Source organism: Psammomys obesus, unplaced genomic scaffold (assembly GCF_907164565.1).
Source record: "Psammomys obesus unplaced genomic scaffold, mPsaObe1.curated_primary_1811, whole genome shotgun sequence".
Taxonomy (NCBI): domain Eukaryota; kingdom Metazoa; phylum Chordata; class Mammalia; order Rodentia; family Muridae; genus Psammomys; species Psammomys obesus.
Window position 1 is genome coordinate 28,592 of NW_026595549.1, and position 15,206 is coordinate 43,797.

Here is a 15,206-nt window from a genome sequence, read left to right on the forward strand (position 1 = left end):
TTTTGCTTGCTGAGCTGTCTCCCCTGCCCTGCCTTCAGGGTTTTAAAGGCGTAAACTTTCTAATGATGTCTAAGGACGATAGACCCTTGGTCTACAGTTTTAGGATTAATCCCTCTTCTCTAAACACTATCAATCTTCTTTTTTTTCCGTCAAAACAGCTTTATTGAGAGTATACACACAATCCAACTCATCCAATTAGGGTGTGATCTGGTGTCATAAAATCAATTAATGGAGCATGCAACCATTATCAAAATACCATAGTACACCTCCCCCTTTTATACCATTAGCCATCATTCTGTACTTTAACTTTCCTACTCCTTAGCCTGGTGACTACCATAAAAATGGAACCATACAACCTGTGCTCTCAACACCATGGTTTTTCAATTATGTATGTCTGCAGCTGCCATTTTCCCCTTTTAATGTGTGTTTTCTATGATTTCATTACCGATTTCTATAAAATAGGCTAATCTAAGAAAGAAATACAATAATCAATAAAGTAGTTTAAGCCTTTTCTTTTCTACTTGGCTTTTCATAAATGGTGGCATTTTCAGGCGTTGCCTTTCGGGTGGTTTTTGTGCTTCATCCATGTTTGACTTTTCCATCAAAATAGTTACTTTGATAACTTTTTTCCGGGAAGGCTGGAAGAGAGGATAAGCTGTGACTTTTTCAAACTCTTTCTCTTCCTCTGTCATCACTTGCAGTTTTAAGCGAGGGTGATCATGGCTGGTGAAGCTTTGAGTCTTCCTTTGGATATTTTTCTGCTCTGTGAGCTCTCTCCCTCTAATCATTCGGTCTTTATGTTGCGTCATCTGTTCCTTTGACCATGCTTTTTTAGGCCTTTGGGGTACAGTTTTATGTGTTTTCTGGACATTATTCTTTGGTATTAGTGGGTAAAGTGTTTCACTTGGAATTTTCTGAGGGAGTGGTCGGTATTTGTGGTCTCTGAGGCCTCTAGCCCGTTCAGCTCTGAGTATGTGTTTTTCTATGTGATAAATTTCTCTCTCAGGCACTAGATAGTCCCACTTTTTAGCATTGTCTGGTGTTTTGCTTCTGGACATCTTCTCCGCCTCTGGGTCGGCGTCACACTCTGGACTTGGTTTGTAATTCCATGCTTCTCTGATCAAGCGTTGGCGTCGATGGTGCAAGGCATCTGCTTTAGCAAACCGTAAGTCAAAAGACATGGTCTTAAGTTTATCAACTGTTTCACTCTCCTGTTGGAACTCCTGGACTAACAGTTTTCTCACTCGTGAAGAATGGGTGCCACCTAAACTCTTGTCAGAGGGAGTAATCAGAACTTTTTAAGTTGGATATACTTTATTCTAGTTCCACAGTACAGCTCTCAATGGGCTATTACTTTTGTTGGCATTCCTACACCATACCCAGTTTGGATCTAACTTTCTCCCCCTTTAAGCCTCCTATACTTTTCCCCTGGACTGTGTTCCTTCCTAGGTGAGGACTCTGACTTAGAATTCCCTTAGAAAGTGGAAGTATCCCCCTTCCCACCATCCGAGCCACCACCCATCCATCCAAGCTATCTTCTTGCTATTGTACTGGAAACATTATTGTCTAGCAAAAGCTAATTCTTCACTTGTGCTTATTGAGCTTCAAAGATTTCAATTCTGCATCATCAAAACTACCAACTGGGTCACTTGAGTCAGCATAAAGGACACCTCAGCACAAATGATTGTAAAAAAAAAAATTCTTCCTTGCTTCATGGCCTTGGCTTTTACCCCTCTTCTATCTCATTTGCTGAATATCCCTGTTTTTTTAGCCTCTCTTATGGCTACCCCTCTATCAGTCTTACTAGTCTGTCCTTAACACAAGCACATTTAGCCTGTCTTGCATGGATGCTCATTAAGCAAGGTGCTATTCCATGGATCAGGTACTGATTAGAAGTAGACTGAACAAAACTTGTAAGCCACATTGACAAGATACTTCCCTGTTCCCAATTTCACACCTGGTCACTATTTAACATCTCTACCTGCTACTTTCTCCAGTTTCCACCTTTCAGTCCTACCACTCCCAGCTTCATTTCTGTTTTCCTTTAATCCTCCTACCTCTATCTCAGCGTGTTAGCCCAGTTATCTGAGTCTATACTTTTGCCCCATTTTCTCCAAGCCCATCAAACTAACCACTGTGGCCAGAGTGATCTTTTATTACATAAATTAAGCATGTCACTTTCTTGCAGTAGCTTACTACATTTAGGAGAGGACCTCAAATCCCTGTGTAGTGTCCACGGTCTCTCATTTACCCTCAAACCATGTTCTCGGCTCACTCTATATTCATTATGCTTCAGCTACACTTAATTCTGTTCCCCAAGACACTATTCTCCTTCCCACACGAATACACTCTTCCTAAATGCACATCAGTAACTCTGTGATAGGCATTTTTATAACTTTTGCGATCTCAGCTGGCACACTATTTCCTCTAACCTTACACAGTCTTCAGAGAAAACCTAATACTGTTGTGACATCACAATTTATGGGAAACAATTCTTTAGTATTGTCTCTTACTGGAACAAGTCCTATGAAAGTATAGTGATATTTGTTTTGTTCAGTGCTGTCTAGCCAGCACTGCTCAAAGAACCAAATATGGAACTAAGCCTGCAGCTGAACATTGTCCCCTGCAATGCTCAGGCCCATTTTACCTCCAAGAAACTTTATGATCTTATTATAGAATCCAAAGTTCATGCCAAATGTATTTCCTCACCTTAATTTTCTTTTCTAGTGGGGAACAGGAACCTACTGCAATCCGGGGGTCTTGAGTACTCTTAGCCCAGGCCAATCTAGAAGAAAAGAGAAATCATACTGGGATTGGAGAAAGGTGTCTGGAAATATGCTCTGGGATGAAGTGCAATAGGGAGTCATTTGGGACCTGCTTTTCCTAAGTAGCAGAAGGCCCTTCTCTCTGCCAGAAGGTGGAACTCTGTTTAGCTTCTGTCTTCACATAATGAAGGGATGTCAGTACTTTTGATTAAAGTCTAAAGGAGCCGTCGTATTTTGTTTGGGGTTCTAAATGTCAGAAACACTTTTAACACCAGAGAAGAAAGGCTGAGTCACTATTACTATTTCAAATACCACAAACCACTATATTTATATATTGTAAGAGAAAAATAAGTTTTGATGTGAAAATTTTCAAATATAACTTTATTTTAATTGAAGTTACATATAAATATATAAGAGGTGTCCCACAATAATTGCCTAATTATAATGGTCCATGATTCTTATCACTTAAAATTGAGTATTTATTTAATTGGGTTATGAATCTCACCTTTAATGGCTGAGCCATCTCTTTGGCACCATTTTTTTTTTAAAGACAGATTCTCATTATGTAGGCCTGGCTGGCATGTAACTTACAGAGATCTGCCTGCCTTTTTCTCCATTATGCCTGGCTGTATAATTACCCTTTAAATATAAAACAAGTGAAAGATAAGTTTTAAAACTTAATGAAGAAAAATATAGCAGGGAAATTTGTTCTTTAGGATGGAGTAAAGGCACATGCAGACATGGAATTCTCTTATTTATTAACCTAATTAGTGCAACCAACTTAAGCATAAATACTATCAGCAACAGAAGGGTTTATCACAGAATTGTACAAAACCCTCATCGTAGTTCTTATTTTATTTCTGCTACTTCTTTAAGAGTTTATGTTGTTACCATAGCAACAGTTCTTGAATTTATACTAAGTACTGTTTTATAATATATTGTTTTATACTAAATACTGTTTTATAAAATATAATATTCCTTAATCTTCCAAACAGTCCCATGAGGCTAGTATTCATTCCCTACTTGTTGCAAAGAGGATGGAAGCCATGAAAGTTAGTGACTTATTAGTAGTTTGGGTATTAGTTTCTTTTTTTATATATAATTTATTTAATTTTATTTTATGTGCGTTGGTGGGAAGGTGTCAGACCACCTGGAACTGGAGTTATAGACAGTTATGCTGCCATGTGGGTGCTGGGAGTTGAACTTGGGTCCTTTGGAGGAATAGACAGCTCTCTTAAGCCCTGAGCCATCTCTCCAGCCCTGGGTATTAGTTTCTTAGGTCACTGAGTCCCATGATTTGCTCCCAGATGTGGACATACATTCTTTTGCCTATACCCCAAAGGAGGGAACACTTACTGTTCCTCTGCACTCAGACCAGACCACTCTGAGTCTGCCAAAATGGGCGGCTGTGAGGTGACAGGCCTCAGTGTTCTGCTCTTCGGTGGTAGTCTTGCACTGCATGTTCTTCTTGAAGCGCATGTGGTCATTTGTGCTGGCTCCATTCTCTGGTGCCCTTTCTCTGCAGTGCTCTCGGCTTCAGCCACTGCCCTGCTATTTGCCAGCTTTGTTGAACCGCATCTTTGCTCTTCACTCTGCCGCTGCGCTTCCTTTCCTCAGCTCTAATTTTTCTTTCTCTATTCTGCAAAGAATTGGTTTCTAGCCACTGAATTTCTGCTCTCAGTTCAGATTCTCACCTGTCCACTGTTGACCCTTAAGGATGCCTTGGATTGATTTCTAAGGCAACACTTTCTGTGTGTCAGCACTGTTCCGGAAGGAGCCTACTGTGAGGCGGTATATGACAATATAGTCTGTTGGCAGGGAGAACACTTCCCTTTGTGTGAGTTGCTCAGCAACGAGAAGGAACCATTTCTTAAAGACATGGAGACTCAACTATAGTATAGGTAGTCAGAGACAGTTTCTAAGAGCACTGAGGGCCTCTTTTCAAGTTTTGTGTTTTAGAACATAAACTAGACGTTCCATGTGAATGAAACCCATAGAAATACTTGATGATCCTACATATCTGTGTTGTTGGAGACTAGATGTGTGTGCTGATGGTCCAGATAAGGTCTCATCATTTCCTAGTGGTATGTCTCTCAGCTAAATACTGCATTGACAGAGGTTGTAATATATCCTTAGTCACATTAATTTATGCTCATAACTGACCAGCACTTAAAGGAAGCAGAAAGTATCTCTGTTAAAATAAAAATAAAAATAAAATAAAATAAAATAAAATAAAAATTAATGAAAAACCATACAAATTAATGACATTTTATATATAGAAATTATTTATCCCGACAGAATTATCCTGTAGCCTATTGAGATATCTTTAGTTCTTAGAAATACATTGTTAAAAGGAGAAATTATGATCAATTTAAACCTGGCTTCTTTTTATTAGAAATCAATCCATTCCTCTCAAAATGTGGTTTGCAAAGAATACTTGAAAACTGCAGGTTCCAAATAAACCATCCAGAAACAAGGCTATAAAAATAGGTATGTTTATCTTATGTTAAAAAAAAAATCAACCTACTTCAAATATCAGGTCATAAAGTGGTTATTTAAATTTCAAACTTATTTTGATATTCATTTGCTCTCTAAACCTAACATGAGGTCATTTTTAAACTTGAAAACCATGACACTCAGATCAGTCATATGCTAACTAGCCCACAACTTTAGATACCTCGAACCTGCACGCACTGTATTATGACATTCTTTTTACTTACTTACCATGTCCCTTCTATTAACTGAAAACTTACTGGCTGAGTACCGCATGAAGTACCCATCTTGTTGATTGTTGAGCCTCATAGGAAAGTGGAACTCTCTTTTGATGAAGAGAAATGTGTAGTTCTGAGTATAAGCTTCCTGTTAAGTAAGCAATAAGCTTAAGTCCAAACTGACAGAAGTTACATCGAGTATAAGAGTGTTTGCAAGCCAGGAAGTCAATCGGGGTGAAACAATCTGTGAGGAAGGAAGACTAGACTTTGCTGGCACACGGGGAAGGTGGTTTGATTTGTATTTTCTTTATGGTAAGTAGAAAAAGAATTATGCTAAATTTTAACCCTTCATAAAAAAATCACACACACAAATATCTTTATGAGAAATCCTGGCTCGTGAAGATGATGGGTTCTGAACAAAAGCTGACAACATCTCATGTCAGTTGAACTTCACAGTGTAATGTCGGAGTAACTATGGCATTGGGATAACTATATTTAAATGGGTCTATTTTGGAGTTGTCCTTTCGCCAGTATTGTACTGTCTTTAATAACATAGGTAGGCGTTTGCATGTGTGTGTGTTTGTGTATATGTGTGATGTGTGTTCATGTTCATGCAGAGCCCCAAAGAGATTATATTCCTTTGAGAAAAGGTATCTCCCATAACCTGTCTCAGATCCTCCTGTTTTTGCCCCCTTCTTAGATCTGAGTATACACGTATCTGTTCAGATGCCCAACTTGTTATGAGACTGTAGAACAAGCATTTTTTTTTTTTTTTCTAAGACAGGCTTTCACTTTGTAGCCCTGGTTGGCTTGGAACACTCTGTAGATCAGTCTGGCCTTGAAGTTACAGAGATCAGCATGCCTCTACCTTCTTAGTGCTGGGACTACGGGTGTGTGCTATAAACATTATTAACTACTGAGTCATCTCTTCATCCCTTTCCCCAATTAATATAGTTTTTATAGTAAGTTTTGAAGTCAGGTAATGTCAGTTATCTAATTCTGTTCTTCAGTATTTTGGATGTTCTGTTTTGTAGGACTTCCAATACAAACTTTTAAGACAGCTTGTTAAAATATATAGCTTGTACCAGGCAAGGTGGTGCATGCTTATAATCCCAGCACTTGGGGATGCAGAGGCAGGAAGATCTCTGTGAGTTCGAGGCCAGCCTGGTCTACAAAGTGAGTCCAGGATAGCTAAGGCTACACAGAGAAACCCTGTCTCAACAAACAAACAAACAAACTCAGCAAAAAACCAGCTTGTTTAAGTTCAAAAAAATAACTTGCTGTGATTCTGACTGGGATTTCACTAAAGATCAAGCTGTAAGGAACTGGTCTTTCAACATTTTCACTTTTTTGTTTCAATGAATGAACATTATTTTAACATTTACTCAGATCTTTCTTTCATTTCATATTTGTGGTGTTTAGAGTGTAGCCGGTGCCTATTTTTTTGGTAAGATCTGTACTTAAGTATTTGTTTTTGTAATGCTAATGTAAATGGTATTGTTTTTAACTTCAAATTCAAAATTTCATTCAGACAAATCAGAAAGCAAATGACTTGTATATTAATTTTGTACTCTGTATCTTTGTTATAATTATTAGTTTATATTTCTTCATCCCAGGCAATCATATCGTCTGTACAAAAAGATAGTTGAGTTTCTTCATTTCTAATTTATATGCCATTCATTTTGTCTCATTATACTGGTTAGAATTCTCAATATGCTGTTGAACAGGAAGGGAAACAGTGTGAGGGGATATCTTTGTTTGGTTCCTAATCTTATGGAGAACTATCTAGTTTTTTACTGTGGATTTAAGAAAGAAACTTATTTATTGAATAGACAGGGCCTTACTATTTAGCCTTGGCTGGCCTGGAACTCTTTTTATTTTTATTTTATATACACTGGTGTTTTGGCTACATCTGTGTGAGGGTGTCAGATCCCCTAGAACAGGATTTACACACAGTTGTGAACTGTCGTATGGGTGCTGGGAATTGAACCCCGGGTCCTCTGGAAGAGCAGCCAGTGCTTTTTTTAACTGCTGAGCTATATCTCTCCAGCTGGCCTGGAACTCTTTATGTAATCCTAGAACTCAGAGATTCCTCTCATCTACACACTTTTTACTATACAGTGTGTGTGTGTGTGTGTGTGTGTGTGTGTATGTTCTTCAGCATGTTCTAGTTCCTTATTCTTAGTTTGACAAAAGTTTTAATCATGAATGTGTTCTTTTGTCTATTACTGATACGATGACATGATCTTTCTTTACCTATTGATATGATAAATTATATTTGTTCCAATGTTGAGTCAGCTTTGTGTACCTGTAATAAACACTGCCTGTACTGTAATAAATCACTACCTGTGATTATAATTTTTAAATCTTGTTAGATTTGATTGCTAATATTCTGTTGATTTTTGCATTAGTATTCATTAGAAATAATGGTCTATAGTTTTCCTTTTATCCTTGTTTTGGCTAATAAGGTAATGCTGGCCCTTTGGAATAGGTTAAAACATATTTCATCTGCTTTTCAGTAAGAAAACTTCATAGAAATGGAATACTGTTTTCCTAAATATTTGGTATAACTTACTAGTGAAATTTGGGCCTTGTGTTAGCTTTTCATAGTTGTGAGATACCTGAAACGAACATGAGAGGCTGTGGGGGTGCATCTCATATTTAAACCATGACAGGCAGTTTTCTTTTCAAAGGTCATTAATTATTGATTTAATTTCTTTAGTAGCTATAGGCCTTTTCCTATTTTGTCTTTATTGGGTTTTGGTCAATAACTTCTGTCTCAGTTAGGTTTCTACTACTGAGATATATACTATGGCCAAAAGCAACTTGGGGAGGAAAGTTCTCAAGGTTACACTCCATCAGGACAGAAACTCAAGGCAGGAAACTTGTAGTGCTCTTTTTAAAAACTCTTTTATTTGGGGTTCCTTAAAGCCTCTCTCTTCCAACCTCCTAACCCTATGTAGGAGAGAGACGGTTAGTGGGGAGAGGGGACACAGACCCTTACTTCTCCTGGCTGTTTAGGGTTGGTGGGTTCTTAGGGGGCTATACCAATCTTTGTCAACAGCAAAAGCAGCAACCAGTTTCCTCCAAGACACTGCACCAGGAAGAAGCATCTCTCTCCTGTCTGAGCCACCATATCCATCTCTCTGATCTCTCTGATCTCTCTGGTCTTTCTAAACTGCCACTTGCCCCAACTCAGATGCCACTCCTCTCTTTATGGTCTTACCAGCTGGCAAAAAGACCACACTTAGCACAAGACAGCTGTGAACAAACTAAAGCCCAAAGTAAAATCCCACATTTGGGATTAAAACAAAAACATATGTACATAACATAACTGAGTTTAAAAGAAACCAAAACTTCCATTACAGAACCTGGAGGCAGGAACTACAGCAGAGATCGTGGAGAAATGCTGCTGAGCCTGCTTTTTTATATACCCCAGGACCACTGGCTCAGGGGTGGCTCCATCCACACCAGTCACTAGTTAAGAAAAATGTACTACAGACTTGCCTACAGGCAAATCTTATGGAGGCACTTTCTCAATTGACTTCCCAGTTGACTGTAACATGAGTCAAGTTGACATAAATCTAGCCAGGGCAGTATCTTTTAAAGAATTAATAGTTTTTCTATCTAAACTGTCATATTTGGGCACAAAAGCATTAATAATCTTTTATTACCCTTTTAATGCCTACGGGACCAGTAGGGACCTTTTATTCTCTTCTGAGGATCAACCCTGGGGTCTTCTGTCCCTTACCTCTGATACTGGTATTTTTGTTTGTCTTTGTTTTTAACTTAATGACCTTTATCCACTTTTTAGTTTCACTGATTTTTCTCACTTGATTTAATTTTACTGATGTCTGATCTGGTTTTTAATCTCTTCCAGTTTTGGATTTAATTTTTTCTTTAATTTCCCAAGGCAGAAATGTAAAGTATTGATTTAAAAATTTCTTCTGTAACATGTTCACTTAATGCTTTAAATTTGCAAGTGTGGCTTTGGTTGCATCTCACAAATTCTAATTTGAAGCTTAATATTTTTAAATTTTTATTGAGAGTTGACTCAAGCTTTTTTCTTTCTCTCTTATCTGGCTTGGACCCTGCTGTTTGCTTCAGTCTCCTAAGTGCTGGGAGTGCAGGTGGGCATATACCCCTCTTTAAGTGTTCTTTAGAAGTGTTAACTAGTTTGAAATTTTCTAGAGCTCTGTCGCTGATGTCCTAGTGTGATTTTATGCACACATTGTACATAATTTCAAATTTTTATAACCCAGAATGTACTCTATTTTAGTGGGCTGTGTGACCTTAAGAAGAATGTATTTTTCTGCTTTCACTGGATGAAGAATTTATAGGTGTCAGTTAGATTATTTCTTTCTGTTTCCATGGTTTTTGAAGAGAAGTCAGATATACAGAATATAAGTTTTCTTTTTTCACTTTCTGGATTATATCATTATTTCCTGCAGTCTGAGTATGATACATTTCTGGGTTGCTTTGGAGAAAAATTTATTTTATTTTCTGTGTGCCTGTATGTGTGTCGGGGTGAATTTTTACCATAGTGGGAGTTGGAGGCCAGGGAACAACTGGTGGGCATCGGTTCTCTCCTGCCCTGTGGGTCCCAAGGGTGAAGTCTGTGGAAGGGCAGACTTAGTGGTAAATGCCCTTACCTTCTGAGCCATCTCACCACCCAGGGTGTAGATTTTTTTAGAGGCGTTTTCCTGCTTGGTAATTGGTAACTCTAGTTGGAAAATTCAGATTTAAATGGAACTGAGAATTTTGTTCCCCAGTGATATAAACGGTATTAGGTGCTCAGTAGCTGCATGTCGCTGGCATGTACCAGGCTGTAGAGCCAGGTCCCCTGAAACTGAGTGGTCTACAGAGGAGAGCATCTTGCAGGACTCTACTGTCGCTAGCACTCTTCTCCACCCTCCAACCTCTGCTCACGCCACTTCCCTCGTAGAACGCTCCCTCCCCTGCCCACAAGTTCTCCGTCTGTCTCAAACCCATTATTCTGTGGCTTAGCGTAGGTTCTTCCCACTTACACAACCCTTTGAAGGGGAAGGAGAATATTTCACTTACTTCCCTGTAGTTGTATTGCGTGGGCCTGCTATCACCATGCAAAAACCCTTCACATTCTCAGTGGTTGGTGCTTTATAGACTAGATGCCGCGTCTGTTAATGCAAACAAGCATTACTGAGTTACTGAAAGCAAGCAGTGCTATCAGTGTCATTCTGTCAAGTAAGAAAATTAAAAATAAAGACAACTCTATTGCTCCTTTAATAGAAGGGAACAAACAAATTGAAACTTTGCTTTTCCCGGCCTTCATTTGGGCCTAGAATAGAAAACAAAACAACAACAACAAAACCACCACAACAAAAAACTTCCTTTGGCTTTTAACAAAAATAGCCATCCAGGAACCATGGTTTCACCTAGGTCTACACCTAGTATCTATTGCTCTTTCCTCCCCCCCCCCCCCACGGAAGGGTCTCATTGCGTAACCCTGCCCAGCCAGAATTTACTATGTAGACCAGCTCTCAAATTTATATTGATCCAACCTTCCTCTGCCTCCTTGGTGCCAAGATAAAAGGCATCTGTTACACATGGGGCTTACTGGCTTTTTATTCCTCCTGTAGGTCCCTTACTATTTGAATGGCATTCAGCAAGTTATTCTCTGCTTTACATTTTCCATCTGGTGATGTTGCTTTAATGCAAGGTGAAATACATGCTTAGGACTTCCATGAATTCCATGGAAATGAGAATGCCTAGGACTTTGGGCATTCTCATTACTATTTTTCAAGGTTGGAACATTCTCTAGAGCACACTGGCTCAGGTTAAGGCAAAGAGGAAACTGTAGGTTTATATTTTTTATTATTTCAAGATTCCCGGTGGATATCTGGAACTGCAGATAGATAGTAATGAAGCCTATATATACTCTTTTTTCTTCCATTCTATACGTATCTATGAGCAAGTTTAATGTATAAACTAGGCACAGTAAAAGATTAACACTAGTAGGATCATTATAACAATGTACCATGATAACAAAAGAATGTGAATCTGGTCTTTGAAAAAGTAAATACTGTTTTGAGTCAGGATCTTGCTCTGTAGCTCAGGCTTGCTCCCACTTTGGGATCCTCCTGCTTCAGTTCTCTGAAAATATCTATTGCACTGTATCTTAGCAACGTCAGCAGTTTTTTTTTTTTTTCTTACTAAGTGAAGTGTTTTCACCTTTTCACTTGGCATGCTCCAAATGTTAGCATCACTATTCTAATGCTTTGATGTCAGTTGGTAAGCAAGGACTAATTGAACACGGGGATTGCAATACATTGATAGTCATTAATGGAGACAGCTACTGAGTGATTGTAGGTGACATACACAGCATGGAACTTCTGGACAAATGATTCCTATGCCAGGCAGGGCAGGCTGGGACGAGTAGTTTCATCCCCTTACTCAGGATGATACCCAACTGAGAAGTTCTGAGTTGTTTATTTTAGAATATTATACAGTTTAATTTTGGACAGCGGTTGACTGTAGATAGTACTGGGCATGGCAGTGCACACCTTGGACTGCAGTACTTCAGAAGCAGAGGCCAGCAGATCTCAGTTTGAGGCCAGTCTGACCTACATAGTGAGTTCCAGGATAGCCAGGACTACATAGTAAGATCCTATCTCAAAGAAAAAAACAAAAACAAAAACAAACAAAAAGTGAAACCAAGAACTGAAGAGATAGCTCCATAGTTCAGAGCACTTGCTATGGCCGGTGACCTAGGATCAAGTCTCAGCATCTACAACATGGAACACCACTGTAATTCCAGTTCCATGTGTCCCATGCCCTCTTGTGGATTCTTTTGGCACTAGGCAAAGGAAAACGATCTTTTTAAAAATGTGAAACCATTTCTGGGGTGTGGGATGGGGAGCAACTGCTCACGAAAAGGCCAAAAAGCCTTTCTTCCTAACTTTTATGTAGTGCATTGGCATTGTGCCCTGTTGTGAGCCAATCCACAGATCTTTACTTTTATTCAAAACCACAACTTCTCAGGGAAGGGCCTGGCAAGTGTGGAACTTCTATAGAAACAAACAACAACAACAAACAGATGAAGCTTTTCATAAAAATGTGGGCACTGAGCTGGAACAAGGTGTCTCCGATTTTGCCCTTTACCTCTTAGCTTCTTACACAACGGTGTGCGGTACAAATGATGCTCGCCAATTTAACTCACCGGGCCATGAACTATCAAACTTAACTAGATCCATCTCCAGCACACAGAACCTTGGGGTCAAAAAACATGGAACTTTACTTTAAAAAATCTATATATTTTCTCAGGTGCAGGGGTGCACACGTGCGATTCCAGCACAGTGGAGCCTGGGGTAGGAGGGTCCAGAGTTCCAGGCCATCCTGGGCTCCATTAACAGTTGAAAGATAAGTTTGTTCCCAGGCACGAAATGGCTCATTGGTTAAAAACACTCCTTGATCTTGCAGAAGACGAAGGATTCAGATCCCAGCACCTTACGTGGTGACTCAAAACTGTCTGCCAGTCGGCTATCAGGGGGTACAATGCCTTCTGCTCTCCACCGGCTTTGGATAAAGGTGGTACACATAATTTACTTGCAGGAAAAAAACAAAACAAAACCTTTTTTTTTAAAGTTTCATAATTTTACTTCCTAGTCACTGCAAAAAAAAGAATTAACCTCACTGTTGAGTATAGAAATTTTGATGCCAGATACACTTAAATTGTCTGTGTATCCAGAAGGAAAGGCTAAGAAATATTACCTCGGCAGAAGTCATTTTTATACTTTGTCTCACACCCTTCTCCCCTAAAAATGCTTTTTAAAACTGGTTGCCAAGTTGGAGACCCACGGAATGAATTCAGCCTATATACATGTTTTGGCCTGAAGAGTTTAAAAATCCCTTTAAAAGATATGTGGCACTTCGCCATTCGGCAGTTAGCGTCAGCTTCGAGTTGTTTCAATCCTAGAACTCTTCCTGTCAAGCCAGCTGGTTTGGGAAACCAAACCAAACCACCCTGATTATCCCTTACAGGTGGTCAGGCCTGTAACTTTCAACCAGAGAGCTGCAGACAACGACTGGGTGATCATGCCCTGGAGCCTCAGTTTCCCTATCTGTAAAACCAATCGATAACTCTCATCAGTGATAAGGTCTGTTGATTGCTGGGCACAAGCCCAGGGCTCGGAGGTACACCCCAGTAACCTAGACTGGCGTCCAGACATCGGGTGGAGCGCAGCGAACTGGGCAGAGAGCCTCGAACCCGCGCTCGCCGCCCTCTCCACCCTCCCGCCGGGATCCTCCGCGCTCCGCCGAGAGGCGTGGCCGGGCCCTCAAGCCTACAGCGGCGGCCATGGCCTCGGTGGTGGAATACAAGGGCCTGAAGGCCGGCTACTACTGCGGCTACTGCCAGTCCAGGGAGGGCAAGGCGTCGTGCGGTGAGTGTCCCCTCGTCCGTCCGGGCGTGGCCGTGACGGCCTCCCGCCAGGCTCTCGCCACGTCCCGGCAGGTCTCCAGCGCGGGCAGAGGTCGTTGGTCACCGGACCCCAGCTTCTTGGTCCCATTGGTCGCTCTCCGAGCCCGGCTCCTTCCCACCTCGGTCTCCCCGCCTCACCCTCACGGATGATAGCCGCCCCTCGCAGAGGAGGAACGGAAATAGCGGCAAGCTGCCCTTAGTCAATATGGCGCGGGCGGCGTCAGTCACAGAGGGGGCCCGGGTTTTCCCGGCCCGCGAGCGCTCCAGTGGCTTCGCGCGAGCTTCGGAGGCGCGCGCGCTGCATTGTGGTCCGGCGGCGGCGGCGGCGGCGGCGGCGTTGGACTAGGTGGCGCAGCGCCGGCGGGCCGGAGGAGATGGCTTCCTGGAGCGCGCCTTCGCCCAGCCTCGTAGAGTATTTCGAGGGCCAGTCCGCCTGCCACTGTGGCTATTGCAAGAGTAACTCGGGCAATGTCTCCACTGGTGAGCGAGCCGGCCGGCGGCCGTGGGAAGCCGGGTGACGCGGCTTTCGGGGTCTGTGTTGGTGGCGCCTGCGGGACTTGGGGGGCTGCGACCTGGGTCATCCGGTAGGACCCGCCTGTGCTCCGCCCTTGCTGCCGCCTGCAAACAGCTGCTGGTCCGCGAGGCGGGAAGGGAGATGGGGAAGCTCGTAGGAGCCGACCGCCGCCCTGCAGCCCCGCTCCCCGAGCCGGGTGCGGGGCAGCCGAGGCCTCCTGCTGCCTGTGTAGAGGTGTGAGTGCGTGCACACCTGCGGACTGTCATCTTGGAGAAAGTGTGTCTGGGAGAGCGTACTGGAAACACGGGGCTGCTTGTCATTTTGTTTAAAAATCGGATCAGGGATTCATACCTTGTCATTGTGTCAACCCACATCAAAGACCGCAAGAAAGTCAACAACACACGGTGTTCTGTCAGGATTTAGGTTTCTTTTCTTTATTTTGATTTTCCCAGACAGGGTTTCTCTGTAGCCCTGGCTGTCCTGGAACTCGCTCTGTAGACCAGGCTGGCCTCGAACTCAGGGATCCGCCTGTCTCTGCTGGGATTAAAGGCGAGTGCCACCACCTCTTGCTAGGATCCAGCTTTCTTAAGGAAGATTTGTTGGTAGACAGAACATCGTACTTACTGTCTGCTGTGTCATGACTAACACATACGGAATGTAGGGTGGACAGTTTAGAATAATCCAGCATGTGGAAAACAAGATAACGATGGAAATGTAAATTTGGGTTAGACATTTGTCCATTTTGGAAGGCTGTAAGT

General features: G+C 41.6%; 1 protein-coding gene across 1 annotated transcript; it reads right to left on the reverse strand.

The window, feature by feature from the left end:
- Positions 1-488: 488 nt before the first annotated feature.
- LOC129685788 (uncharacterized protein C10orf120 homolog) lies at positions 489-13,813 on the reverse strand. The gene is made up of 4 exons (XM_055619292.1): positions 13,682-13,813; positions 5,530-5,624; positions 2,710-2,785; positions 489-1,271 (listed from the first exon to the last, which is right to left on the reverse strand). The coding sequence occupies exons 1-4, from the start codon at positions 13,811-13,813 to the stop codon at positions 489-491; spliced, it is 1,086 nt and encodes a 361-aa protein (XP_055475267.1).
- Between the last annotated feature and the right edge of the window lie 1,393 nt (positions 13,814-15,206).